General features: G+C 37.7%; 3 protein-coding genes across 11 annotated transcripts in view; 1 reads left to right on the forward strand and 2 right to left on the reverse strand.

Moving 5' to 3' along the window:
• LOC310719119 (potassium voltage-gated channel subfamily A member 5) overlaps positions 1 to 1,682 on the forward strand; it is a 50,797-nt gene extending 49,115 nt beyond the window's left edge. The window contains exon 2 of the mRNA XM_083528545.1: positions 490 to 1,682. The gene's annotated coding sequence lies outside the window, so the exon portion shown is untranslated. The remainder of the gene's footprint in view (positions 1 to 489) is intronic.
• Positions 967 to 12,210, reverse strand: LOC310719091 (fibulin-1-like). 2 transcript variants are annotated; one of them, XM_083528438.1, is made up of 15 exons: positions 12,142 to 12,210; positions 11,149 to 11,263; positions 10,793 to 10,925; positions 10,580 to 10,718; positions 10,272 to 10,340; positions 9,515 to 9,607; positions 8,208 to 8,345; positions 7,986 to 8,123; positions 7,767 to 7,910; positions 6,475 to 6,600; positions 5,747 to 5,872; positions 5,546 to 5,665; positions 5,284 to 5,415; positions 5,082 to 5,205; positions 967 to 4,418 (listed from the first exon to the last, which is right to left on the reverse strand). In XM_083528438.1, exons 1-15 carry the CDS (start codon positions 12,194 to 12,196, stop codon positions 4,037 to 4,039), a joined length of 2,034 nt encoding a protein of 677 aa, XP_083384564.1. In that variant the 5' UTR covers positions 12,197 to 12,210; the 3' UTR covers positions 967 to 4,036. The 2 variants fall into 2 exon arrangements, with proteins under 2 accessions (XP_083384564.1, XP_083384563.1); XM_083528437.1 differs by having other exon boundaries at positions 9,515 to 9,610.
• Positions 12,211 to 14,195: 1,985 nt separating this feature from the next.
• trim24 (tripartite motif containing 24) lies at positions 14,196 to 26,764 on the reverse strand (the record flags this gene model as incomplete). Of its 8 annotated transcripts, none has more annotated exons than XM_083528328.1 (18): positions 14,196 to 15,321; positions 15,634 to 15,786; positions 15,967 to 16,041; positions 16,147 to 16,279; positions 17,828 to 18,066; positions 18,176 to 18,311; positions 18,416 to 18,473; positions 18,940 to 19,060; positions 19,147 to 19,281; positions 21,724 to 22,112; positions 22,323 to 22,437; positions 22,522 to 22,668; positions 23,226 to 23,340; positions 23,446 to 23,562; positions 23,652 to 23,781; positions 24,396 to 24,543; positions 25,480 to 25,598; positions 26,479 to 26,764. In XM_083528328.1, 18 exons carry the CDS (start codon positions 26,762 to 26,764, stop codon positions 14,944 to 14,946), a joined length of 2,994 nt encoding a protein of 997 aa, XP_083384454.1. In that variant the 3' UTR covers positions 14,196 to 14,943. The 8 variants fall into 8 exon arrangements, with proteins under 8 accessions (XP_083384454.1, XP_083384451.1, XP_083384452.1 ...); XM_083528325.1 differs by having other exon boundaries at positions 21,718 to 22,112; XM_083528326.1 differs by having other exon boundaries at positions 23,652 to 23,784.
• Between the last annotated feature and the right edge of the window lie 398 nt (positions 26,765 to 27,162).

Raw genomic sequence — 27,162 nt, forward strand, 5'->3', positions numbered from 1 at the left:
CATGTGATATTTTAGTTTTTCTTTTTTAATAAATCTGCAACAGTGTCAACAATTCTGTGTTTTTCTGTCAGTATTGGGTGCTATGTGTACATTCATGAGGAAAAGAAATGAACTTAAATGATTTTAGCAAATGGCTGCAAAATAAAAAAGAGTGAAAAATTTAAGGGGGTCTGAATACTTTCCGTACCCACTGTATATATATATATATATATATATATATATATATATATATATATATATATATATATATATATATATATATATATATATATTTTTTTTTTTTTTTTTTTTTTTTTTTTTTACTATCCCCAATAATGTACTATAATCAGGAGGCACTATAAGACATCTCTATTGTTTTCCTATCAATTTACTGTTTCTACTACTATTGTGGTTTCTTATTATAACCCTATTGACCTAATTTTATTAATATGATATCTCTGTGTCTAATGTCCTTGTCTCATTAATTATTTTATTTTCTTTCTTTGACAGGTCCCAATTGAATGGAGGCATTGAGGTTTTAGCCATAACTGTTCCCACCTATTTAAGAGTGATCTAGACACCTGTGCCTTGAACAAGCTTACTGTTTTTTGACACTCTCTTGGTGTATAGAACACACTCAACCCTCAATATAAAAACAGATCCTGATGATGACTTCATTTCAGCTTTTTCTCTGCTAGACACTGAAAATATATATGAAGGTTGGATTCACACCTTTGAAGTGGAACTCGAATCAGTCTGTGTAAAAGGTGATCCCTCACTGTGCAATATCAGTCAACATTAGTTATGTCACATGGAAGTATACTATGGAGTGATCATTTATTTTTGTAATGATGTTTACCTAATTTCTATTTTTCTAATGTGAAGTTTCCCTTCCCAGTGAAGGGCCAAGTCTCCCCAAGCACACGTTAAGCTTAGGTGCTCAGTATAAAGGCTTCAGAAAAGTAAATGCTCACTTTTTTAATCAGGGTATGTATGTTATATTATTGTTTCTGCTAGATGGGAATTATTTTAGTCTTCAGTGTAGAACAGGAGCCTCATAAGGCTTTTCTGATTTACCAAAGTGGGTCTCAATTTGCTGTTGATGTGTGGCCGAAAGCTTTTTTGCCCTTCTTTATACTATTTGGTTTTATAGATTTCCTGAATTTCAAGCCATTTTTCATCAGTTTCTTTAAAAATGGACAATTGAAAACCAAAACAGAATCCTGAAATCAAAGGAACACTGCTGGAATCATCTCTAAGGAAGTGTAAAACCTATGCCTAGAGGGACATAATGCTATTGTTTGATATTTTGATATGATAAACTAAATCAGTGTGCTACCTTTATTATATCCTGCAATCAAGTGTTGCTTTGTTATACCTCTGTTCTGTGTAAAACCATGTCTTTATATGACATGCCCATTATACCTGTTTTACCAAACCATGTAGTTATTGTCAGTAGTCTAAGAACTAGGCACTGGAGTTTTTTCATCATTTTCATAATTTAATAACGGTTATTATGATATTAAAAATACTTTTACTGACCTCCAACTGTCCTTCAACACCCAGAAAAACAAGCAGCAAAGTTGGTCTAAAGCCATCTTTTCATTTAAAAGTCATCCCTTCAAATGTTGCAATGTTTTTCTTAAGCGTTAACATTTTGAAAAAGTCTGAAGTCATAAATAAAGAAAATGATTGTTGGTGTATCTTTATACAGTAATGGAATATAAAGAACATTGAGTTTGTGACATTTACATTGAACAGTGTAATAATCCATGCTGTGCTCAAATCAATTATTACAACTGTTGATAATGATAATAATCTTTTATTGGTGAAATCTGTGATTTACTAATAATTATTTATTAATGCAAAATGTTTCATTATTTTCAGCATATATGAAGCTGTCGAGTTTTTATCCATCAGAGATTAAAATGAGCTTCTGAATTCAAAAGTATAAAACATAACCAAACAACCAGGAAACAGCTTTTGGTTCCATTTATTTTAGGAAATACTGTTATGTAGAGAAATAATAATGCATTTATAAAATTATTAATATAATTAAGTTGCTGTTAGCCTTTTCTCTGATTACAGAAAGTATATTAAGTCAGTAGATATGCAGTAAAAAAATAAAAAAAAAATCTAAAATCCCTGAAATAATAAATATAAGGTTCAAATTATTGCATTTGCCAAACATAATACATTTCAGATCTATAGGAGATTCTATAGCCTGGTATAATCATTGTGAGGAATAAAATATGTGGCTACTCAAGTGTAAAATTGCATTAATGTGTGTTTCTGCTTCCTTACATTTCTGGGCTTTCAGGACAATTTCAATTTGTGACAAGAAAAGTAAACAGTGTGCTTGTTTTCTAGGTTTATGGGCAAGAATGTCTTATGACTATGATATTTCATACACTGTGTAGCCTATACAAAAACTTTAAACTAAATCACACTCATCCACCCTCCAGAACAGCTGATGGCATTGATTAAAGAAGCTAAGATGATGGCAATTTAGTATTGATTTATTGCTTTTTGCCACTTACTCAGAAACCAGACATTTGGCGTGTTGTTTGTGTTGGCGTGCACCATTGTTGCAAATACAGCTCAATAATGACAATTCCGAGTGGGGAAAATGTACCATGTGTGCTATGGAAGAACTGGTGTCTATTGAACAACCTCTCCCATGCTGTAGGAGTACAGTGGGGAGTGAAGTGGGCATCCAATGTGACTGAAAGGCCCACTCCTCTGTGTTACGAACAAAGGAAATAACAGCAGCCGAAAAAAAATGTTTGCCTGCTCAGTCCAATGGAGAGGAAAGAATGAGGGCCCTTACTGACATTAGAAGGCAGTGTGGAGGTGATGGCAGTGGGCCTGAGCAAGAGCTTTTATGATAATGAAATGCAGTGCAGCCTGTGCATATGTGGAGATAACTTCTAATTTCATTAGATGCATTACTTGTGGCTGCATCTCATTCTCGAAGTTAAAGACAACTCTGAACAATGCATGTTAGCCCACCAATAGAACATTAAGAAGGTCAGCGTGAAAACCCCAAAATATGGCACATTAGTTGTGAATGCACTGACAGCTGGTATCAAAGAATCCAGAGCAAAACAAAGTGTGATTATGCAACATGTGATTAGCAAATGCCTGACTAAATTTGTGATATACCACATATCAAAGTGTCCAGGATATTCCACAGTTTTTTTTTATATCCATTTGATAAAGCAGGAAATCTTTACTAAGTGCACACATAATGGCTGCACTAGCTGAGACAGACAGGGCTCAAAATCAATGCTGTCAGTTGAGAGACCTATGGCCTCAAGAGTGATACAAGAAGACAATGCTGTGCACACTGTAAACAAAAATCGATGTAGAATAGCAGGCAAGCTCTATAAATGATGAATACTTTCTGTCTAAGATAAGTGCCTACTTTGGTGTACAGAGGCACCTAAAGTTAATCTAATCTGATGGTTTGGGGGCAGGAGGTGTTTGCACACAACTGGCCAAATCTTATCTAGTATAAATATTTCTTAAAGGTATGGAAGGTCTCCAGTCCCCACGAAAGACCCATAGAGAGCCCAGGACATGGTGCATGAACCAGCAAACTTATAGATAATGTTTGGTGACCATGAAAAATGATGATATGGAACAACATAAACTCTCAATAGTAGACATTTTGAATGGGCTTTAGCCCCGTTCTTGGATACACTTTATATAATATTGTATGCAGCTTGTTCTGGATGGAAATTGCCCTGGAAGTCTGGAACATGCAAAACAGTGTAAAATGTAAAATGGGAGAATATGCGTGTAACCATGGTTCTTACTATTAAATGAAAGACGTCCAGGTTGAAGGGAGGCCATGAACTTTCGAAAGAAAGGCAATGCTTGTAAACTCATTGTTACTTGGAGATGAGATGCTATTAATAACATAGGAAATGAGCGCACAGGAAAATTCAGCATGTTCCAGATGCTCCAGAAAAAAAATAAAGACACTAAATCCCATGACCCTAAATTCCATTGCAACAGTACTAAATAATAAGATGCATTAGGTGAAGCAGCATCAATGTTTTGGCCAGCTGTTTGTCACAGTGGGCTGATCGTTAACAACAAACACGGCAATCTTAGCCACAAAAGTGCTTATGATGCCGTATCGAATCAGCCTGATTTGAACAATGAGCATGAAGTCCTGGGGTTTTGGCAACGGTCTCTGCACAGACACCACTGCACCATGGGTTGTTTTCTGGATGCTGAAGTATCCTTCTGCATCACCATCCACGATAAAGAGCTGGATATCGTCCCCAGGTACAGAGCTGGATGGCCCCATGCGGAACACAGCAGCAGGTATGGGGATGTTGGTGGAAAATGTCAGATTGTAGAAGGAGATTCTCAGGGGCAGAGACTGGCACTCTTTATTCTGTTCACAAGGCAAGCGTTCACAACGACTGGAAAGGCAGCACAGGAATTAGCATGGAAACAGCAGCATATATGAGGTATATATAAAATTTCATTTGAAGACAAATATAAAAGTGGGATATTTGAGCAAATCAGAAAACACAACAGTAAACTAAAAATCCAACAGCCACCTCAGAAACACATCGATATTAACTTAAATGGAAATATAGGGGTCCTTATTGAGCATCACATGGTTGAGCACATAAAATAAACAGATGATGGAAAATGGACAACTGGAGTAAGATATTTTAATTAAGCGTATAGTTGTTTAAATATGTAGCTTTTACATATTTTCATGTGAAAACTTGTTATTCAAAAGAAACACAATATCTCACCATATACATAACTTCTATTACCTAGATATCAGACTGATTTGGTTTTCCTTTTTATAGACATTTGCTCATTAGCAGTAAGAAAGAAAAAATTTAGATTTTTCTATGACCATGCAATAAAATAGTTTTTAAGCAGACTCCTTTCTTTTTTTTCTTTTTTTTTTAAAGCAAAACTCTTGCAGGTAAAATGCAGATAAAATCCTCCACGAATTTCAGCTACTAATTTAAGCACAGTATTATTTTGTGTGTTTCATTTTTTCTTCTTTTAATTGATCATAAGTTTCGTTCATGTCTCTTACATTAGAAGTATAAGATACTCACTTCTCGGCTGCACGTCTGTATTTTTGTGGACACTCAAATGATAGGCAGCGAAATCCCCCATGGATATTGTAGCAGCTCTGTGTGGCCGAACAGTTGTGTGTTCCAGTTGCACACTCATCGATGTCTGCACACAAGTTATTGGCATCCGAAGATTACATAATTTTTAATATAATTGATATATTTATAAAAACATGATGTTTACCCAGGCAGGTGCGTCCATTGGGGGAGAGTGAGTAGCCTGTGTGAGGGCAGATGCATTCATAGCTACCAGGTGAGTTTAAACAATGATATGAACAAACTTTGCCCCGAGAAATCAAGGCACATTCATCAATATCTAGAAAAGAACAATACAAATAAATGATGTTATATATTTGTCAGCCATGTAGGATAGGGCCGTAAAATTTCAAATGGACAAAGAGTTACCTAGATCTCGAAGTAACATTAATATACAAGTAATATTTTACCTTCACATGTATGGCCATCCATGTTGTTGAGCTGATAGCCACGGTGACAAAAACACTGGTAGGAGCCATAGACATTGGTACACTCCTGGCTGCATGGGCTGCTCTCACATTCATTCACGTCTAAAAGAGGGATCAAATTCAGTGTGCACCAATGCTGTGAATTCTGCCAACAGCAATTACATGGGTTGATTAAGGACCCACCTTCACAGCTTTTGCTATCACTCGCCAGCTTGAACCCGTGATGACAGCTGCATTGGTACGATCCAGGAGTGTTATCACATTTGTGGGCACACAGGCGTCCCTGATAGCTCCTGCATTCATTACTGTCTAAGAAGAATATGTACACATCATTTATTTAATGTATAGATATTTATACTATATGCGAGGTGGTATCAAAAGGTTTTAAGGGCTAATGGTGCTAACCGGTGATATTCTGACCACATGCATTACCATGTCTGCAATTTCATTCTGGACAGCAAGTAAGAACAAAGAGCAAACATGGAATTCTGCACGAAACCGAGCAAAACTGCCACAGAGACGTTTGATATGGCATACGTTTGATATACGGCATTTGCTTGTGCATAATAATCGTTGGAGAACAATCCACATGATTTTACGCCTGCACCCATTCTACTCTCCAGATTTGGCTCATGCGGACTTTGCCGAAGATGAAATCCAAAGGTTGCCATTTTGACACCATTGCGAAGATCTAGCACGAATCGCAGAAGGTGCTTGACATGCTTCGAATAGAAGATTTCCAGGATGCCTTCAAGAAGTGGCAGGAATGCTGGGAGCGCTGTATTGCTGTGCAAGGGGACTATTTTAAAGCTGATAGTGTGTAAAGTACTTTCTTGTAAAAAGAGCTAGTCGCAAAACTTTTTGATACCACCACGTAAGGCAGATGGCCAAGGAGGAAATGTTGGCCTTACCCTCACAGGTTTTACTGATGCCATTAAACAAAAATCCAGAACGACAATCACAACGAAAGGAGCCCAGAAGGTTTACACAGACATGGCCCTGACAGGCACTGGATGGTCTGGTGCACTCATCAACATCTGGCAAAAATGTGAAAAAGACAAAATAGGGTTTTTAGAACCATTTCTTTTAACATTCAGGAAAACACACTCTGATACAAAATTGAGTACGAGCACACTGTTTTAAGAGTCCTGGGTTAAGCGCACGACACTCTTTATAATAAAAAAAAAAAAGTTTTTGGAAGGTATATGTCTACTGTGTCTAATATCTATGCATATCTGAGTTCTGTTTATATATTAATGGCCTAGACCATGTGTCTTTAACCAGGGGCCTGCGATTCCTAGGGGGTCCGCAGCGGTACTGCAGGGTGTCCGCTAATTAATGTTAAATCACAAATAATATTTTGTTAAAAATACGCATGGGTAAAAACATCACAGATAAAATATCACATTTTTAATTATTATAATTATTAAATTACAGTTCTAATAAAATTAAAGGTCATGTTCATGTATACATGTATAACAGTCCACCTGATAGAAAAATTTAAATATATGAAATGTATTAAAATAACTTTGAACAACTTAATAAATTGTGATTTTAATTGTGAAATATGTGTTTGTTATAATGCAGAAATCATTTAGAAAGATTATGAAAATATACAGACAATGGTGCATGTACAACAAAAACATAGTTCTAATTGGCTTAACATAATAGAACTAGCATAATGTAATTGGTTTCTATTATTAGTGGCTTTGTTTGACACATTTTGTATAATGTGTCTATTGCCAAATGGGTTCTTGACCTGAAAAACATTAAAGACCCCCTATTCAGAGCTGAATAAGGCAAAGAAAATTTATACTGCAATTCACCTTGCAGACAAGAGGAAGCGTTATATTGTGTTTTAAATATACACACATATCGTATGTACATTCTTAATAGCCATTTCAAAAGGAACACCTATACACTGACCACATGTCATTTATATTGTTTCTAGAAACTAGCAAAGCTGTTCTCAAGCCAGAGCATCTACGTGTGTAAATAAAGAATGAGATGGAAAAGAGAGATAATCACAGGGAACATATAAGATAAAGTATTTAGTAGCATTAAAAAAATCTTATTTATATGACACTTGAGAGAGCAACATTTTTTGATCACTGACATCAGTAAAATGTATCAATTTGCACAAAAACAAAAAAAATATAGCTTTGAATAGAACAATAGAGGAATTACTAACAAAAATGCTTACCCATGCAGTGTGTCCCCTCTTTGTTCAGGTGATAGCCACGTCCACATGTCACTGAGATCCTCTGGCACATATAGGAACCCACCGTGTTAACACAAGTGTGACCAGGTTGGCAAGGGCTCTTCCCATGTACACATTCGTTTATGTCTTAGAAAAAGAGCAAGCACTAAATGACTGCTGAATATAATTTTCAATTATAAAATATATGGACAAATATCTAACCAATGCAGTTTCCGGCAGCATCCTGGATGTAGCCAAGCCCACACTGATGTCGGGGATGGCAACGAAATGACCCAGCAGTGTTCTGACACGTGAAATCATGTCCACAGTTATGTATTCCTACCAGACACTCATCAATATCTAAGAGAATTGAAACATAACTAAGACCTTTATGCACCATATTACTTTAGTATTACAAATAATCAGAATTAACAGGGAGATAACCTTTGCAGGTGTTGGTGTTAGTCAGCTCATATCCTGTGCCACAGCTGGCTTCTCTTTGACAGCAGTACGAGCCCTCTGTGTTGATGCACCTTTCACCTGGCCTGCAACTGTGCGTGCCTAACAGACACTCATTGTAATCTGAGAGCAAAATGGAAAGACATATAACAGATCTTTCCTGGTTTAAAAGATATCCTACAGCTATGCTCATTATTAAGAAATGGATTTCAAATGACCAGAGTTAATTTCTTACTTTTATATTAATACACTTTTATTATTATATTTAACTAATAAAAATGATCGTTCCATGTCTACAGAACACATTAATGTTAAATACAATCTTGTTCTGTAGTCATCTACTGATACTACACAACTCTAATTATATACTGCACTGTTTATATCCTAATTACATGCTGCACTTCAATGCTTACATTTTCTTTTTAAATTGCACTCTTGAGCACAACCTTATAAAACAATTGAGTTAGAAATAATCCCAAAAGTCATGTAAGAGACAAGATGTTTGAATCCAGTACTGGGCATTTAAGCTTTTCATTTTTTGACAATGGCGGGCGGTCAGGGCCAGCAAAGCCTTCAATGCTGGCCTGAACTCTATCAGAAGCACTGACCTACATTTACAACCTAAATTCTAATATTTGTTCCATGTAATTTTCCCCAACAGTCTATTCTCTTTATTTCGTAGCGTTTCTCTTGGCTGCACTGCTTCCAGTATGTGTATGTGGATGTTAGATTTTTTGTCCAATCAGATTTCAGCCTCTATGTGCTGCCATGTCAATCTAATGTTCCCAGGGCCTTCACACTCAGTAGTGCTGGCCTATTTATCTTAGACTATATTAGCAATGGGACTGTTTCTTTAACCAATCAGATTTCAAACTCGCCTTACAGAGCCAGCCAGCTGGTCCAGAATATTGTCAGCATTATTTCATCCTCTGATTGGTTGGTTAGAGGGAAACTGTTACAGACAAGTTTGACTAGCAAAACATGTCTGTAGCGCTCTGCACACAATACATCTGAGTTAGACTTTTTTTTGCCCACAATGACTGACAGAGGAAGAGAAATTGATTTGGTCTCGGGCATACTTAAAAATCCATTTTTAAGGCGGACTTTTCCAGAAAAGCTAGAGATCGTGAGGAGAGGTCGCCAACCCCAAAGCTAGCTAGCTTGTCTCAGCCCGGAAAAAAGTTTTTTTTTTTTTTTTATATTAAAACTACTTTTGCATGCTTGTTACAAAACTGAAAAAGAAAAAGAAAGTATAAAAAAAGTATAATATTGTATTAAGGGAATAGACTTACCCTCACAGCTATAGCCATCAGATTTAAGGTGGAAACCTCTCAAGCAGACACAAGAACCGTTTCCAACACACAGCTGAGAGCATCTCGTTACTCCTTCTATGTCAAACATGAATGTCAGAGCATGTTTTCACTTTAGCATTTTTGAAGAATTATAATTGTTTCTCAAACTATATTTCTCAAACAACACAAAGATATATATATACTCTCAACAACTGCGCATTTAAAATGTGTTCATATTCTGCAGTACAGCAAGCAGTGATCTGACCACACAAGTAAGTAAAAGCCGCAAACAAAGAAAAGACAAGAAACCATACAGCTTAGAACCACATGTGAGCAGACAATATGGCCCCATACATGTCATCAATAATTAGACACATCATCAATAATTACAAGGGAAGCATTTCCATTGAAAGCCAGACACACTGTGCGTGATTGGCTCTGCTAAAGTTCATAGTTCACTAATATTTTAGTCTGTATTTGAACCTTGACTCACTTGCTGCCAACCCTTCCTTTATAATGTTACTTAATGTATAGATAGATAGATAGATAGATAGATAGATAGATAGATAGATAGATAGATAGATAGATAGATAGATAGATAGATAGATAGATAGATAGATAGATAGATAGATAGATAGTGCAGATCAATATGTAAATATATGTACAGCAAATAAATATAATGGCTCTGGGCGGTGTAGAAATGTGCAGAAGCAAGAACAATGTCCAATGGATTTAGGTTGAAGAGATTAATCCTTACCTGCACATATGTCAGTGCCTTGAGCATTACCTTCATCACTGGTGTTTGTATTATTCAGCAGAGGTGACACTGTGTGAAAGCATAAGCAAGTATTATGCTGATTATTACTTGGTATGTGTGGTATGTGTATCTCAAAAAAGTTCAGAATGGGCCATGTTTAGTACTGTGTAGCATCATGTCACATTTCACACAATATCCAGACTTTTTTGGAATTGAGGTTGTAGAAAATCAACGTAACAGGACAGCTGCTTGTGTGTTGTGTACGAGTGTGTTGTGTAGAAAAATTAGGGATTCACCAATGTACTTACCTATTACTAAGCTTTGCTTTTTCTCCATGCAGCAGGCCCGTGCTACATTCCTACAGTGAACAGTGATAGGAATCTGCAGCTCACAGCTATGGTTCTCTCTCTGAGTCAGCAGCCCGAGCAAACAGCACTCACAGCACATCTGGAGCAAGAAGAGAGAAACATGGAACAAAGAATATACACTTTATGTAAAAAAAAATAAAACTAGGTGCATACCTTGGCAGTGTTGACTTTAAAAGGGTCTGTCTGAAGAAATAAGTCACACACTTCATTTCTTTTGGCACTGGCCATGCCATCAGTACAGACACTTTCTTTAAGCGCAGCTTCACAACATTGTTTCTGAGCCATCCTAGCACAGAATAGAGAAACACAGAGCACATGAACACTGTAGCTTGACCAGAGTTTTTTTTTTTAATCCACACTTGCTTTCTGCAAAAATAGGTGCCTATTAAGCCTGGGGGCCTGCCAGCTGTTTAAAACTATGCAGAAGTTATTGCTTTCCTGAAAACCTTCAACATAGCATTTGGGGTGTTAACAGTTATAATGGGGGCCCAAACCAGGTGTTTTCCTACCTGCAGAAGGAGGAGTGGGATAGACGAGGAAGGGAAGCACAATGCTGATTGCCCAGACCATAGACTCGCCCGTTTTTACAACACGTCTCTGAAGACATCTGTTCATGGCCAAATGCTAAAGAGATTAGGATAGGTTTTTTACAAAGGTACAGGACACATAGCTTATTAGTGAATAATATTAGTGAGTGTGTTTCTCCATTTTGCATCTTACAAAATCTACAAGTTAAAATTACAAAAAAACAACAACAATCTAACAAAAATAGAATGAAAGTGTGAGTATAAGGAAAATTAGAGTAAAGTACTGTTGAATATTTATATGCTGCCTGCAAAACAATTCTTCCCTGAGAAAGGAACAGAACAGATTTTTACACGAGAAATCATTGTTGTCATTCTTGCAAGTGTGACAATCCACATTTAAAGCAGGATTTAGCAGGACTGGTGGCTGGGCACTGCTAACAATGTTTGGATACACATACACAGAACAAGGACTGCCACAAATTTGCCCAAACTTTCTTAGTAAAATGTAACAACTGATATGTATGAGAATTATGAATAAAAGGTGAACACCTATTTAGAAAGGAAAAGTCATTTGGTTTGGGGTCCCTGAGACAGTCATCTTTGACAACAGACCACATTTCAAATGTCTGGAGCAAGATGGGATGTTTTTTTAACGTCACCTCAGGTCTGTACTCTGAACAGCCAAGACTGTTCCTCGGTCTGACCGACTCTTGTGTAGCTCTGAGGTATCGTGCAAACCCCAATGAAACTTATAATAGGGAGCTGAGACATTCAGATCACCATGCAAATGCTAAAATTAAAACACAAAATCAAGTTGGTCCAACATGCCAGAGGAGGGAGGGATTTTTATTTCTTTTATCTCCTGTCCATGCTGTTTTACATATGGTGTGTGTGTGTGTGTGTGTGTGTGTGTGTGTGTGTATATAGTAAATATATATATATAGTATTTTAGAAAGTGTAAAACACAAAATTTACCTTCTACAGAAAGAACTCCAAATGCAATGAATATTATTTTCCATTCAGAAGCCATAGCTGGTCTGTGTCCTTGAGAGGTCGGACTAAGACTACACTTAGGTGTCACAAGCCCAGACAGAGGAAAGTGTTTCCTACTGCCACACCCCCATAATGATCCAATCATTGTGTGATTTAAAAGACGTGTTTCATTTAAATATCTTTTATGTGATTTCCATTAAGTTTACTGACCTACTGTCTACCAGTAAAATAGTTTTTAATAAAAACCCACCGAAAGTTTAAGGGAATTTGATCCCACAAACAAGTGAGATGTAATATTTGCTGATACAATATATGGAAACCTGCAGAGTGCCATATAGCTTCGGTAAAATTGAGATTTTAAATTGATGCATGTTGCCATGGAAGTCCATGACATGGTAATACCAAGTGTTGCCAGAAAGTTTAGCATGTACATATTTAGCTTTTATGTGTAACATACCTACAGTCTGTATTTTCCATTTTACTATGCATCACTGGAAAAAAAAATTGGACAAAATATGCCTGAAGTAATACAGCACCTGAAGTAATGCCACCAAGAGTGGTGATGACAATGTAAACCATCTCACAGTGGTGTAAACCAGTGGTCCCCAACCCCTGGGCCTCGCACCGGCACTGGTCCATGGGTCACTTGGTACCACAGCGCACAGATAGAATTCATAACCTACTTTATATACGTTTTATTTTTTATTTGATTCTGAACAATGTTTCAAATTCTCTCCCACACATCTGTCTATGACTCACTCTTGATGCAGGTCATGATATGCCTCATATAATGTTGAAATAGCGAAATAGAGGCAGACGGCTCTTCACATCAGGATGACCTTGTTTCAAAGAAGGGTACTAACGTGTCTTCTGTTGGTTGAACAAACTTTTCTCAAATAGAAAATATGATGAAAGTCTGTTGCAACCAGCAGCGGCAATTTATTCCAGCATTTGTGACAAAGACACCTTGCTGTATGGTAAGAATGTTCGAAGGTAAGTGCAACAGGTTCACCTTAAATTGCTAAATGCCAGATGTTATTAGTGTCATAATTTTCTAATGCCAAGAATTGCTTCTGCAAATATATTTAACTAGAGAATTTTATGTTGACCACTTTATTTACGGCATGCCCACTAAAAATACATTATTCCTTCCCCAGATGGATTTTCAGATTACTTATAAAGAGAATTTTACTTCAGTCATGTTTTAGGTATGTTTAAAGTTGACTAGTTATACAAAAAAAATTATACAAAATAAATCGAAATCGTGAATCGGTCAAACATTCTGAAAGAAAAAAAGATTTTCTTTTTATTATTGTCGCCCAGCACTACTTTCACCTTATCTAACTCTGATTGGATTTACAGAATATCTGGGTCCCTATCTACTGAACCAGAAATCTCTTTACAAGCAATGATTGCATTAAAGTTTAGAAGACTTTTGATCATGCTTTGACTTAATTCTTACTATAATACAGTCAGTTTGTGGACAAACTGATTTTATGGTCCTCTAAAATTTATGGTACTCTATATGACTGGTCTCAAAACTTACCTAAAACAACAGTATAACAGTAAATAATTGTGATTGTACAAAATAGTTATAGAAACCTCTTGCAAATGCCCTGGAATATAAATCTGACCTTTAATGATCAGTTGCTTTAAAATGTAATGAAAGTCTGACGAACAGTAATAATGTAGAAAAGAGATAATAAAGGCTGATTGTTTAAATTACATTGTATGTAATCACTTTATCCTGATAATTTAGTCCTAAATGAGAAGTATATATAGTCTCTGGCTGGAGCACCAGCCCATGCACAAACTCTTGAAGCAATATAGTCACCAGTGCACTGTGCACTGTGTGGGACAAATCCAGACAGTCCAGAAAAAAACAGATACAGACATGAGAAACCTGAACTAAAACTAGAGCCCAGGATTGAATCCAGGGCCATTTGCATGCGGGAGGTTGCAATGCTACCAGCTGTATTGCCAGTGAAGGAAAACGTTTTTGTGTTTTGTTTTTCCGCAAAAAAAAAACAAAAACCTTTTAAACCTTGAAATTAAACGATTTATGTGGTCGTTAACATTTATTTAAAAACAAGGGAATTTGTAGCATAAAATCTACAGCATATTTTCTACATAATCAAGATGCACTGAAAACATTGTCCAATTACAATCATTATCCATATAATTTTTTAAGTGTTAGATTACAAACTTTCGTCAAGATAGGCATAATTTTCAGGATTTTCTTTTCCCCTCACCCTGCAATTTCTTTGGGCGCCGCTAGGCGACGGGTTGGTCCCACAGTTTGAATAGACTCTCCTTGAATTGATAGAGGTAACAGGGGATTGGGGGGAAAAAAACAACAAAGCGAAGACTAACAGTTCATCTAATTTATTTCTAAGCATGCTCTTCTCTGGAGCACTAACTTAAACATGGGTACAAGACAAATAAATATATAAAGCAAGTCAAATCATTCTATTTCTAGAATGGATCATTATAGAAGCACAGATAATGTACACAATTTTGCATTTGTCAAAGTAACGCAGTTTTTCAAAAACAAAATCATGAACTTATTTTTTACATCTGCATTTATTGTGCCTATTTTACATACCCTAATGAGCTATATTGCTCGTTTTAACCGTGATTCTGTATGCAATATTCCTATTATTGCAGAATTAATACACCGTGAGGTGAAAAATCACAAGTGTCCATGGAGAGAGAGGGAAACGGATAGAAAAAGAAAGAGAGAGAGAGAAAAAATGAGAGACATGAAGAAAGATGGATGACACTTTAGGCTGATGACCCATTCTGATCTTTATCATGGTCTTCCTCAGGTGTGTTCTCAGCACTACAGTTTTCCTGTGGTTTCTCTGTGCCCTCAGTATTTTCCGCAGGTTCTTCTGTCTGAGGTTCCTCCTTAGGAGGACTTTTATTAGGAATTTCGGCATCCTCATTTGCTGCAGGCGGTTCTGGCAACAGTGTTTTTGGTGACTGCGTTGCTGCTTCTGCTGTATCTTTCGGAGATGGAGCAGCTGGTGCGGGTTCTGGTTCTGGAGCTGGCTCTTCTGCTTTTACATCTGTAAAGGTCCGATCTGGATATAAAAGTTTCAGCTGCTCTTCAAAATAACTCTCCAGATTAGCTCCAACACTTGACATCTCCGTGTCCTCCTAAAACAACCCACACTCGCATGATTAGTGGTTACAATTTATTATGATATCATCTTTGATGTATGACCTACAATAGACAGTGCAGTGTTATTATTAATATTCAGTGTGCTGCATTTTACAAGTATGGACAACAATATTCGAGTAATGAAATGTTTGCCAGCACGTGTCTAGAATTCTTTCGTCATCGTTTTTTTTCTTTAAAAGAAGCCTATGCAAGTCTAGATATTTCAAGAATACATTTTGCACATTCCTACTGAAAAGTACATTTTTATCACCTTATATACCATGTAAAAAAAAAACTTGTAATGATACCTTGTGGAAAGTAGCACAGTTTTTGAAAATAAGCCTTATGTCTGCCACAAAGTCCTCTGTGCTGTAACTGATATTCTCCTTGCCCTCCAGTTTGCTCCTCACTTTAGACAGGTCCATTGGGGTTTTGATAATCTCGTTGTATTCTGGCATTGACTGTATAACACAGAGATATTCCAGGTTGTTAGAAAAAAAAAAACGCTTCTCGCAGCATAACTGCACAATCAACTCTAAAGGCCAGACCCTGGAGATCATCATATAAAAGTTGACATTTCTTTAAAGCATTACGCCTCCACTGTGTGTACATCATTGCTGTCGGAGTATGGGTGAACTTACAGACGGTGTTACAGGCTCCTGGAAATCGGTGCTGAGTTCATTACAGTAGATGCGAAGTAACAGTCTTTCACATTTCTGTTTGATAAAAAAAAGAAAATCCACATCATTATTGACTGCTACATGAAAACCAATAAAAATGTACATTAAATTAGCAAAATAATGGAAAATACTGGACCATACTCGTCTATCCACAGGAGTTAAAGCAACCGAATCAGGATCGGGCTTCACGTTCTTGGACTCTGCACTACGATCGGTGTCGTACTCCATTTCAGGTTCGTTAAGATCACGGCAGAATGCGCAGTACCATTCGCCACTGCAGACGAAAACATCATGGGAAGGCAATGAACCGCACTTTCTAAATATAGTCTTGCAGCAATTTATACAATGCTTTCTCAAGTGTGGCTTTTATGGCCAAAAAGCAAAGGCATACTAAATGTAATTTTGGCTATAACATGCATTCATTATTAAACATGATGCACACTGTAGTTTTCAATACTGACATTGAGAAAAAGTGCAAAATGAGAAATAAATAAATCAATCTTTGATTTGCTGATTTATCCACACATAGCTGATAGTTCCAGCAGTCAGCTATTGACAAAATTCCATACCGATAGTTTTTCTGGGTGGCATTATACAGTACAAGAGCGGTATGAGGTGAATCAGACGCCGCAGTCTGTTTATTTGAAGGGTCTTTTTCCCCCCATTCATATTGGATGTAACTGGTTTTATTTATTTCAAGTCTTTACATTTATTTATGTCTTGTTTTCCACAATATTCATGGATATAATTAATATATTCATATTTCTTTGACTTAGCACATTTTCATGATTCAGTGCTGTTTTTTTTATAATAAAGTTCAGTAATATTTTACATAGAGTGGTTTTTTTTTTTTTTGGGGGGGGGGGGGGGGTTCGTTGATTAATCGGTTATTGGCAAGAGGTACTTGTAGGGGCATGTAGGACGTTTTGGGGACAAGGTGAGGGAAGCGATTGAGATGGTTTGGACAAGTGCAGAGGAGGGACATGGCATATATATCGGTAGGAGAATGCTGAGGATGAAGCTGCCAGGAAGGAGGAGAAGAGAAAGGCCAAGGGAGAGGTTTATGGATGTGGTGAGGGAAGACATGCAGGTAGTTGGTTTGAAAGAGGCAGATAAAGAGGACAGGGGGGTATGGAGGCAGATGATCCGCTGTGGCGACCCCTAATGGGAGAAGCCGAAAGAAGAAGAGAATCGGTTATCGGCAAGAATGATCTAACCTAGCTATCAGAATTAATAAAAATGAACTATCGGTCGACCTCTGCATAATACAATATAAAATTAGACTGAAAGATTTATCTGGATAGCTTTGGAAGCACATTTTTAATTTATGACAATATTTCTCTCCTTTTTAGTGTTAATATTACGTCATTTGCTGCATGTCCCATTCGAGAACTATTAGATTTCACTGTAATAAATGCATCTCAATGTTAAATGAATTATTGGTGCAGACCAGGAATATTAATCCAATTTAATTAGACAACATTCCACTTACTTCGTTGTTAATTAGGTTGAATATAAAAAAAGAATCTATATCAATAAAACACATTTACAATAATTTTTCCAAATAAAATGTGTATAATTGTGCATTCATTGTTACATTTATTTATGGAAAAACATAAAATATTTAGCTCGCCAGTTTCCTGACCATATTGTTCTATTTTGCCCCTTTGTAGAGTACTTGCTATCCAACTAAATGGTCAATTTTGATATAAACACAGATTTGAAAATCATTGATCATTATCAGGCTGGTCCAGGGCCTGTTGGTTGCCAGTCCTGAAGGAGACATTCATGCATATACACAGACATAGCAAAAAAAATCTACCTTGGCGATGCATTGAGAGTGGGAATATGACAGCTGAGATGGAAGACTTTGGGACATTTATCACAGCAGAGCAGTTCTCCTCCATTCTGGCACACAGCACACCAGTCTTCATTAGGGTCCTCCTCAGGTTCAGGGCTTTTCTCTGTCTGCTGCTCTTCTGTGGGAGACGACCCCTGTTGTTGGGTCTGAGACTGCACGCCTGTGCTATCTGGAAGACTAGCTTTGTTAGTGGTCTGGACCTACCACACACAACAAACACGAAGAGATTGTGCATCAGTGAACATGCTCAATCCATTAGATCCAAATGTGCAATAGATCCTGGAAACCAGATACAACATGGATACTTACAAATCGAACTTCGTCGTCATCTTCAGGTTCATCCTTGATGACTATGACTGGCCCCGGAGAGGACTTTCTCCTTCTCTTGGTTGTAAGGCTTGTTGGCCCACTCGCTGGAGGCTCCGAACGCTTCCAGGGACCAGCCCTAAAATTGAACAAAAAGTAATTGCCACAACATAAAACTCTGAGCAAACACAGAGAAAGAAGTACAAATTGTTGAAGAAGACAGTTTGTATATAGCAATAGTACCCGGTCCTTGCTTCTGATGATGTAGGTGCAGACATAGGAGAAATCTGTCTTACTGGTGCTAAGAACAAAAGGGAAGAGTAAATATCGATTTGAATATTAATTATTTTTCATTTTATAAAAAGAAGAAAAAAAATGAACACTTTCATTCACATTACAAAACTTTGACCACATTTGCCAAATGTTAACTGTGGCTACAACTGTGATAAAAATTGACCAATAACACAGAACAATTTTGGTTTTATCTTTTTTTTTTTTTTTTTTTTTTTTTTTTATCTTATGGCCACCCACTCTAGAGTTTTGGTCAATCTTTATGATAAAAATAAGACCAAAGAGAACCAGTCATCATTTGGTCACAATCACAAATTCATAATTATAAAACATTATTCTTTCTTATCAGATTAATATATTCCAGATTTAAGCGTTTAATAACTCAAATACAATAAGCAAAAAGCAAAAGTAGTGGCTTGTGTATAGAAATCTATATTGTCTATTTAAGTGTTGAACTTCCAAGTTCTCATACACACCATTTTTCTCATGCATAGTAGGGGGCAGAGTTGGAACAAAACTAGCTCTGGGGCCAGACACTGACAAAGAAACAGAAGGGTCACTTCTCCTGCTGAGGTATGAGGGTTCCATCATGTTTCTCTGCAAAGCAAACATTGCCAAGTAAACTTTTATCCAACTACACATAACCATGACTTGTAGACTGAAACCCTAACAGTGCCATTTACCTGCATGTAAGACACCTGAGATGCGTGCGGAGCAGTGTTTTGGAGAGGTGCATTCTGGGAATAGCGAGAAGGTCCTTGAAGCACGTCCATAGGTTTGGGAGGGAAGTTAGGACTGTTGATAAGACCCCTCAAGGTCTGAAACAGATATGTAAGGTTTAGCATAACAATATACCCCTATCTTATGTAAATACAGTATCTCACAAAAGTGAGTACACCCCTAATATTTTAGCAACAATTTTAGTATTTCTTCTCAGGAGAAAACACTATAGAATTGAAACGTGGATATACTTTACAGTCAATGTGCAGCCTGTATAACAGTACAGATTTGCTGTCCTCTAAAAAAAAAAAAACAACTCAATAATAGCTTGCAACAAAAGTGAGTACACCCTAAGTGAACATGCCAAAACTGCACCTGACACACAGCACAAGGATTTCACTTATTTGATCGACCCTTGCGAGGTCTGTTCCGAATGGTAACACACTTGGAAAACGCCTGTATGACCCTGGTTACTGTACTGTAACTCGGTTTCAGGGTGTTACTGGTCTGCTTATAGCCTTGGCCATCTTTATGAAGAGCAACAATTTTATTCTCAAAACCTCAGAGTGTTCTTTGCCATGAGGTGCCATGTTGAACATCCAGGAAAATTTTACTCAATGCACCAAATTTTAACTGCTTTAATACAAGATACAAATTTGTTTGTTCCTGTCAAGCAGACAAAAACATGATGAAAAGGACATGTGGCATTGGATAGTCACCCGACATACAGCTGTAATCACTTAGGGTGTACTTATATTTGTTGCCAGCTATTTTGACAATAATGGTTGTATGTTGATTTATTTTTAGAGGACAGTAAATATTTAGTGCTATACAAGCTGCACACTGACTCCTGAAATACAGGTGCATCTCAAAATATATAAAAATTATTTAAAAAGTTGATTTATTGTAATAATTCAATACAAAAAGTGAAACTCATTCATCACACACAGACTTATATTTCAAGTGTTTATTTCTTTTAATTTTGATGATTGTAGCTCACATTTAATAAAAACTCACCAATTCAAAAACCAGAACACTTCATAAAAAAATAAAAATCTTTAGTGAATTGTTGGCCTTCTGGAAAGTATGTTCATTTACTGTATATGTACTCAATACTTGGTTGGGGCTCCTTTTGCTTTAATTATTGCCTCAATTCAGCATGGCATGGAGGTGACCAGTCTATGGCAGTGCTGAGGTGGTGTGGATGCCCAAGTTTCTTTGACAGTGGCCTTCAGCTCATCCACTTGACAATATCCCATAGATTCTCTATGGGGTTCAGGTCTGGTGAGTTTGCTGACCAGTCAAGCACACCAACACCATGATCATTTAACCAACATTTGGTGCTTTTGGCAATGTGGGCAGGTGCCAAATCCTGATAGAAAATTAAATCAGCATCTCCATAAATCTGGCCAGCAGAAGGGAACATGAAGTGCTCTAAAACTCCCTGGTAGACAACAGTGCTGACCTTGGACTTGATAAAACACAGTGGACCAACATCAGCAGATAACATAACCCTCCCCAAACCACCACTGACTGTGCTTTTACTTTTAACTTTACACTGGACCTCAAGCAACTTGAATTCTGTAAATTTCCTCTCTTCTTCCAGACTCTGGGACCTTGATTTCCAAATGAAATGCAAAACTTTCTTTCCTTTCATCTGAAAAGACGACTTTGGCCCACTGAGCAACAGTCCAGTCCTTTTTGTTCTTTGCCCAGGTAAGACACCTCTGACGTTGTCTCTCGTTCAGAAGTGGTTTGACACAAGGAATTGGTAGCCCTTGGATACGCCTGCACGTGGTGGCTCTTGAAGCACTGACTCCAGCTGCAGTCCACTCTTTGTGATTCCCCCCAAATTTTTAAATGGGCTTTGTTTCACCTTTTTCAACCACATTTTTCCTACCATTCAACTTTTCATTAATGTGCTTGGATACAGCACTCTGTAAACAGCAGCTTCTTTAGCAATGTCCTTTTGTGTCTTACCCTGCATGTGCAGGGTGTCAATGATCATCATCTGGACAACTGTCAAGTCAGCAGTCTTCCCCCATGATTGTGTAGCCTGAACCAGACTGAGACACCATTTAAAGGCTCAGGAAACCTTTGCAGATGTTTGGATTTAATTAGCTGGTTAGAGTGTGACACCACAAGGTTTTTATTAACTATAAGCCATCATATTAAAAGTGTTTATTTCTTTACATTTTTAATATCAGTCTGTGTGTGATGAATCTATATAATATACGAGTTTCACTTTTTGTATTGAATTACCAAAATAAATCAACTTTTTAACAATATTCTAATTTATTGAGATGCACCTGTATATCTAAGTTTCATTTCTATAGTATGTCTCAAGATCTTCTGAAATGGTTGCCAAAATGTGAGGGGTGTACTAACTTTTGTGAGATACTTTATGCATATACTGCCACCAGCGTATTGAAGAAACTTATTTCACACCATATGAAGCATGTCACTGTATGAAACATAGAAGAGCATAATTATTAAATTAAAAGTTGTATTTGAGTATTAGGTTTTTTTCACACCTTTACCTGTTGTGGGATGCTGGAGTTCTGGATCAGAGTCGGTGGACTTCTTGTATTAATGTGCGGGCTGCCATACCTCCAAGCCTGCTGGGGCATACCGGCTAAATTTTGGGAAGGTGATCCTCCCTGCATTGGTCTAGTGGATGGTGGCTGCCCAGGGGGCCGCATTCCCCAAGACCAGTGATTAGGAGATACGTGTCGGTTTGGCTGTTGAGCAAGTTTCTCCACCTGCATTTGCAGCTGGGCCAGTGTGCTCTGCCTGTGCTGCTGAGCCTGAGATCCTGTGAGGGCCAAAGGGGGCCCCTCACCTCTGGGGCCCGGGTTCATCTGATGGAAAGGAAATGGCTGGGGGCCACCCTGCTGCCGAGCTGAGCTTTTCTCTACCACCAGGGACCCTGATGGAGAAAATATATTTAGAGAAAGCTTACAATTGCCTGTATAGCAACTACAGCTTTAATGAATGTACATCCAAAATCTTTTCTCTACGTTTTTGCATGTAATGAGTATGTAGTTTGTTGAGGTCTTCCAGCAAAGGGTAAAAAAACCAAAACTGATTAACAGAGCAGAAAGAAAGGTCATGGCTGGGTCCATGATTTCAGTCTTACCAAGGTCAACATTTGAAGCCCAAAAAGCAGCCCGGCACTGGAAGCGAACTGAGCTCTGAGGAACGTAGGAAGTATTGCACTTTGCTCGAAGAAGGAACTGGATTTGATACAAAATCTGAAAGTAGAGATAAAAATCATTTGTAAACTCAACACCGAACACAGAGTATTCATGTCTGACTGCGCTAAAAAAGACTCTCACCAGCCGTTTACAGTACAGGAGCGCGGTACCACTGTTACTCGCTGTAGCCCACTTTGTGAAGTTAATCACATGATCAAGATGCTTGGTGATGGAGGAGATGTCTTCCTGCTGTTTCTTCAGCACCATTTCATGGTCTTTCGTCAGTGCCTTTAAAGAGAATTATCCACTATAACCATTTCACTAAATCTTTATAAATTAATACTCCAACTGTTTTTAAACCCAATCTTGCATTAAACTCTATCTGAGGCACATGTGATTACCACAAACAAAAACTTTTCCTGAATTCCCAGTGCTAAAAGATTTCATATAGTCTTATACAGATTTGTTGTTCTGCGATTCCGATTTGTGCCTGATTGCACACAGATACCTGACACATTCTGGAAGTCCAAACTGAAGATTGAATATTTTATTTTTCTACTAAAAGAATACAAGATAAATCTACAAAAGAAAATCTTTGGCACGACTTTGTCTTAGACAAGCTCTAACCCAAACAGTGGGTTCAGGGTGTACTGTTGTATTCCTTATACAGTCGCAGACTTAAATTTTCTGATTTCAACAAGTGTGAGGTGACTCAAATCCAAGTCCTTTTACTTCTTTTCTCTATGCAGGTGAAAATTCAAGTTCATAGTAATCACAAATGTATTATCGATAAGGTCGAAATATTCTGCTTCTTTGCATAAACTGCTTCAATAACTATTCAATACCTCAAGCTGGTTGATTAAGATCTTTCCTTTTCTGTTTATTTCCATAATCAGATTGCAGATTGCCTTTTTAATCTCATTGGTGACAGTCTTGCGGTTTTCATCCACTTGCTGAAGGCTGTTGAATAAGAAGGCAACCATTAAGCGTGACTGTTTCCTATGTCTTTAGAAACATTGCGTGTCAATTCACTGCACAGGGAGGTATAACGGAAATGTACTTTACCCATTATTTATAGTGTCGGACACCTCCCCAATGGCCTTCCGTTTGTCCTGAAGCTGGACCGTCATCTTCTCTAGGTGTTCCCTGTGGTTCCTATATGCATCCTCCAGAAACTGGTAGCTGCAAAGCATGTCATAAGGGTTTGATTTAAAAAGCACAACTATGTATAAAGGTGGAACCGAGGTAATGAGGAAGACTGGAATAATTACTTATGGTCCTTATGCTTGAGTAACTGACAGTCCCTGCAGGTGAGACGGTCACAAGTTTCGCAGAAAAGCTTCAGGGGCTCTTGCTTGTGGACATCACAGAAAACTGGTTTCTGCGTGGAAGCACCCATTGCTTCTGTCAACAACAACAACCACAGAAAAGCTTATCACCACAATAACAATCAGTAATCATTATCTAGATATATTTGTCTCTTGAATTCAGGCAAAGATCAGATGTTTCTGCCTAATAGACTGACAGATGTTGACTCTTCGTGTTTGCTTTATTGACTTTTTTCTGCTAGAACTTCACTGATTAGATATCTCAATTTATTTAATATGTACAGGCTGTACTGAAACACACACAAGCCTCATCTTGATACCAGTTGTCCAAATGTCTACAACTGACATTTTTATATAAAACTTAATTTTTTGGGGTGTAAACAGATTAAATAATATTCAACCCCCCCCCCCCCCCTCCCCCCAAGTCTAGTCGATAATACAGTAGAATATAATAGAAATGGTCAGAATTAAACCATCTAATTTAAATGCCATGACAAGTTTTACTTGTGTGTGTTTTACAATAATCAACTCTGAGGTGATAACAGCCCTGCAGGTCACATCAGAACACATCATCCTGTGATTTATTATTTCCCTATTACAGTGCACCCCATCGAGTTTTATTCTGCAAAAATATACAATTCAGATAACTTTGATTCCATCCTGCATTTATAAAGACAGTTTGGTTACCTGAAGACATCTCCTCCATTTGCCTGATCGTATGATCTCTCGTGAACTTTACACGCTGATGAGCCTCGATGCAGGTGACGCACAGGAATTCCACACACTCCACACAGAACCCAGTGGCTTCCGTGTTGTCGTCGCAGCTCATACACAGCTGAAAGCAAAAAGAGGACGAATGCAAAATTAGCAGGTGATGCAAGAAATGAAGTTCGAACAGAGCTTGGTCTGAGATGCTGCAATAGAACTGTATTGAATTTCTGCTTGTCCTGTAGAATAAAAGACTGCTGTTTTATAAGATGTTATGACTTGTAAAATTGTTGAGGTGCCTAACAGTAATAAAATAACAATGGTTTAGCACATTGAGGAGCGGTTGGGAGTTCAACGGAAGAACAAGATAATAAATATCCACTATGTTGCATGACAGATTAAACTTGGGTCTGAACTTGTTATTTGAATAAGGAGAAGTCAGGACCCAATGATGCAATAATTGATCACTGTTGGGGTGTGATGGAGTATTTCACTTCAGAGCAGACAGGAAAGAGACATGACAGTTTGAGAAACATGTTAGAAATAACTACATTTAAGTTGAAAATGCAGACCTGCCTCTTCTGATATGCTCCACCATGACCAATAACATTAAATCGTATTTCTTTGCCTAATGCAATCAATCACTGTGATTGTGCTCTAAAGCAAGAAGCTCAATTATTTTCTTTTAAGATTTCAACAATTATAATCAAAAAAACTCTAATGGGGGGAAAAAGTAGCACTCATGCTGATTTTCATCACACCCAACACTATGATTTACATTTCAATTATTATTGTGCATTGTAAGTGCATACATTGATTTCTTAAATTCTGTAAAGCTGCTTTGAGACGATGTCCATTGAGAAAAGCGCTACACAAATAAACAAATTTATTATAGAGTAATAACTCAATCACACTACAATGAGCGGTCACCCGGAAGAAGGTGGCCCGGTTTCTCCTAAGATTTCATCATCATGTCCACTCCAGTTTTTTGCCACACTTGCTGAAGCTGCTTTGTAACAATATCCATTGCTCACAGTAGATTTTAAAGAATAAAGGCATGTACCTGACTGGTCTTCTCTACAGTGCTGCTTGGCACCTCCATGGTGTCCTTGGCAAAGAAGTTATCCAAGACCTCAACTTCCATGCACTCTTGATGACAAACTGGGCATCGGATCACGTTTACTGCTGAGTGCAAACAAGCAACATTAGTCTCAAACTGCAACATGGCCTAGACAACAAGGTTTATTACTAATTATGGAAATATGGTCATCTGAGGTCCTGAATGATTAGGTCAGGTGTCCACAACAGGCCATATAATAAATTCTACAAGGTGGAAGTGACACATCCTCTACGATTTTAATATGATCAATAAGAGAAAATCCCAAACTCTATAATCGATAATACGTCAGTGTCAGATTATACAGACTAATTGAAGAAAATGAAAACTTTCCACCTGCATCATCGATCAGCAGGATTGGGCCTTGTGCCGAAAATGGGCTGATATATGAAAACTTTCCACCTGCATCATCGATCAGCAGGATTGGGCCTTGTGCCGAAAATGGGCTGATATAAACAAACATTCCTAGAATGAGTTCGAGAGAAGTAGTGTTTTTTTTCCTCTCAGTCAGAACGTACTGTTTCCTATAGCCATGGCCACTACTGTAGACATATTGACATTTTAAGCTGTAGAAGAATTTGTTGATGGATTTTTGGGACTATCTTGTATAAAGCGGCACAAAATAATCTTAAAAAAAAAAAAAACATTGAATTTGAAAAGTTTTCAGCTTAATTTAAATATCTATCCATCTATCCATCATATCCATTATCTCACAAAACTCACATTCCAGCAACCATTTTAGTATTTCTTCTCAAGGGACAATACTATAAAAATTGGATATACTTTAGAATAGTCTAAACAGTATAGATTTACTGTCCTCTGGAAATAATTCAACATACAACTATTATTGTCAAATAATATTTGACAAACACAGGATTCCTGAAAACAGAGACAGTCCGATCCTAGCGTGTGTATGGAATGAGGATGATTTAAAGGTGATCATACATGTCTTGCCTTGTCCCTCAGACGGCATGTGCTGGTTCGTGCCTTGTTCTGTGTATCCCAGGTTCCTCGATGATGACGGAAGGCATCTTTTGCAAAAGGAGTGCAGACAGGGCAGCAGTTTGGGTTCCCTGCTGTGGAAGTTTAGCTTACACAGGGGACAGATGTCCAGCAGGCCCAGGCTGCCTTCCTCTTTCTGTTTGGCCTCTTGGATCGGTTTGCTCTCGGCCTCGTTTTCCACGATGATCACGAGATCGTCGGCTTCCAGCGTTTCTCCGTTCTCCTCCATGACCGTGTCTCAGAACGTGGGCCTGAAAACTACAACTCTAATAACACCAGTGTGTAGAAAACAAGGAAGATCCGGATTCGAGGAGCCTTTAGCAAACGCATTCCGGTGTCATCATAGAAGCTTTTTTTGCTTAAGAAATACCGAAAACCTGCTACTTTCTAATGAACAGACTCGTTCGTATTGAAGAGGATCATTGCTAAGTACCAACAGTTAGCACAGAAGAAAATAAATATAAAACAGCTAGTTCCGTAACAGCAAGCAGCTAGCAAGCCAACGGCTAATTATTAAAATATATATAAATATATATACACATACTGGCGAAATTATTTTACACGAAACACAAGTTATACACGTTCTCTACTGCGTATTATTTTGCGTTCGCGACCACTACACTCAAA

Source organism: Silurus aristotelis, assembly GCF_946808225.1.
Source record: "Silurus aristotelis genome assembly, chromosome: 24".
NCBI classification, from domain to species: domain Eukaryota; kingdom Metazoa; phylum Chordata; class Actinopteri; order Siluriformes; family Siluridae; genus Silurus; species Silurus aristotelis.

Bases quoted from the DNA above. Each gene is read 5' to 3' on its own strand.
- LOC310719091 (XM_083528437.1), bottom strand. From the start codon at position 12,196: ATGGCTTCTGAATGGAAAATAATATTCATTGCATTTGGAGTTCTTTCT. The intron at 8,124-8,207 runs GTTATCTCCCTG...CAATTCTCTTAG, and splicing joins TAACACCAACACCTGCAAAG to ATATTGATGAGTGTCTGGTA. The intron at 5,666-5,746 runs GTGGGTCCTTAA...TCCCTCTTTTAG, and splicing joins TGATAGCAAAAGCTGTGAAG to ACGTGAATGAATGTGAGAGC.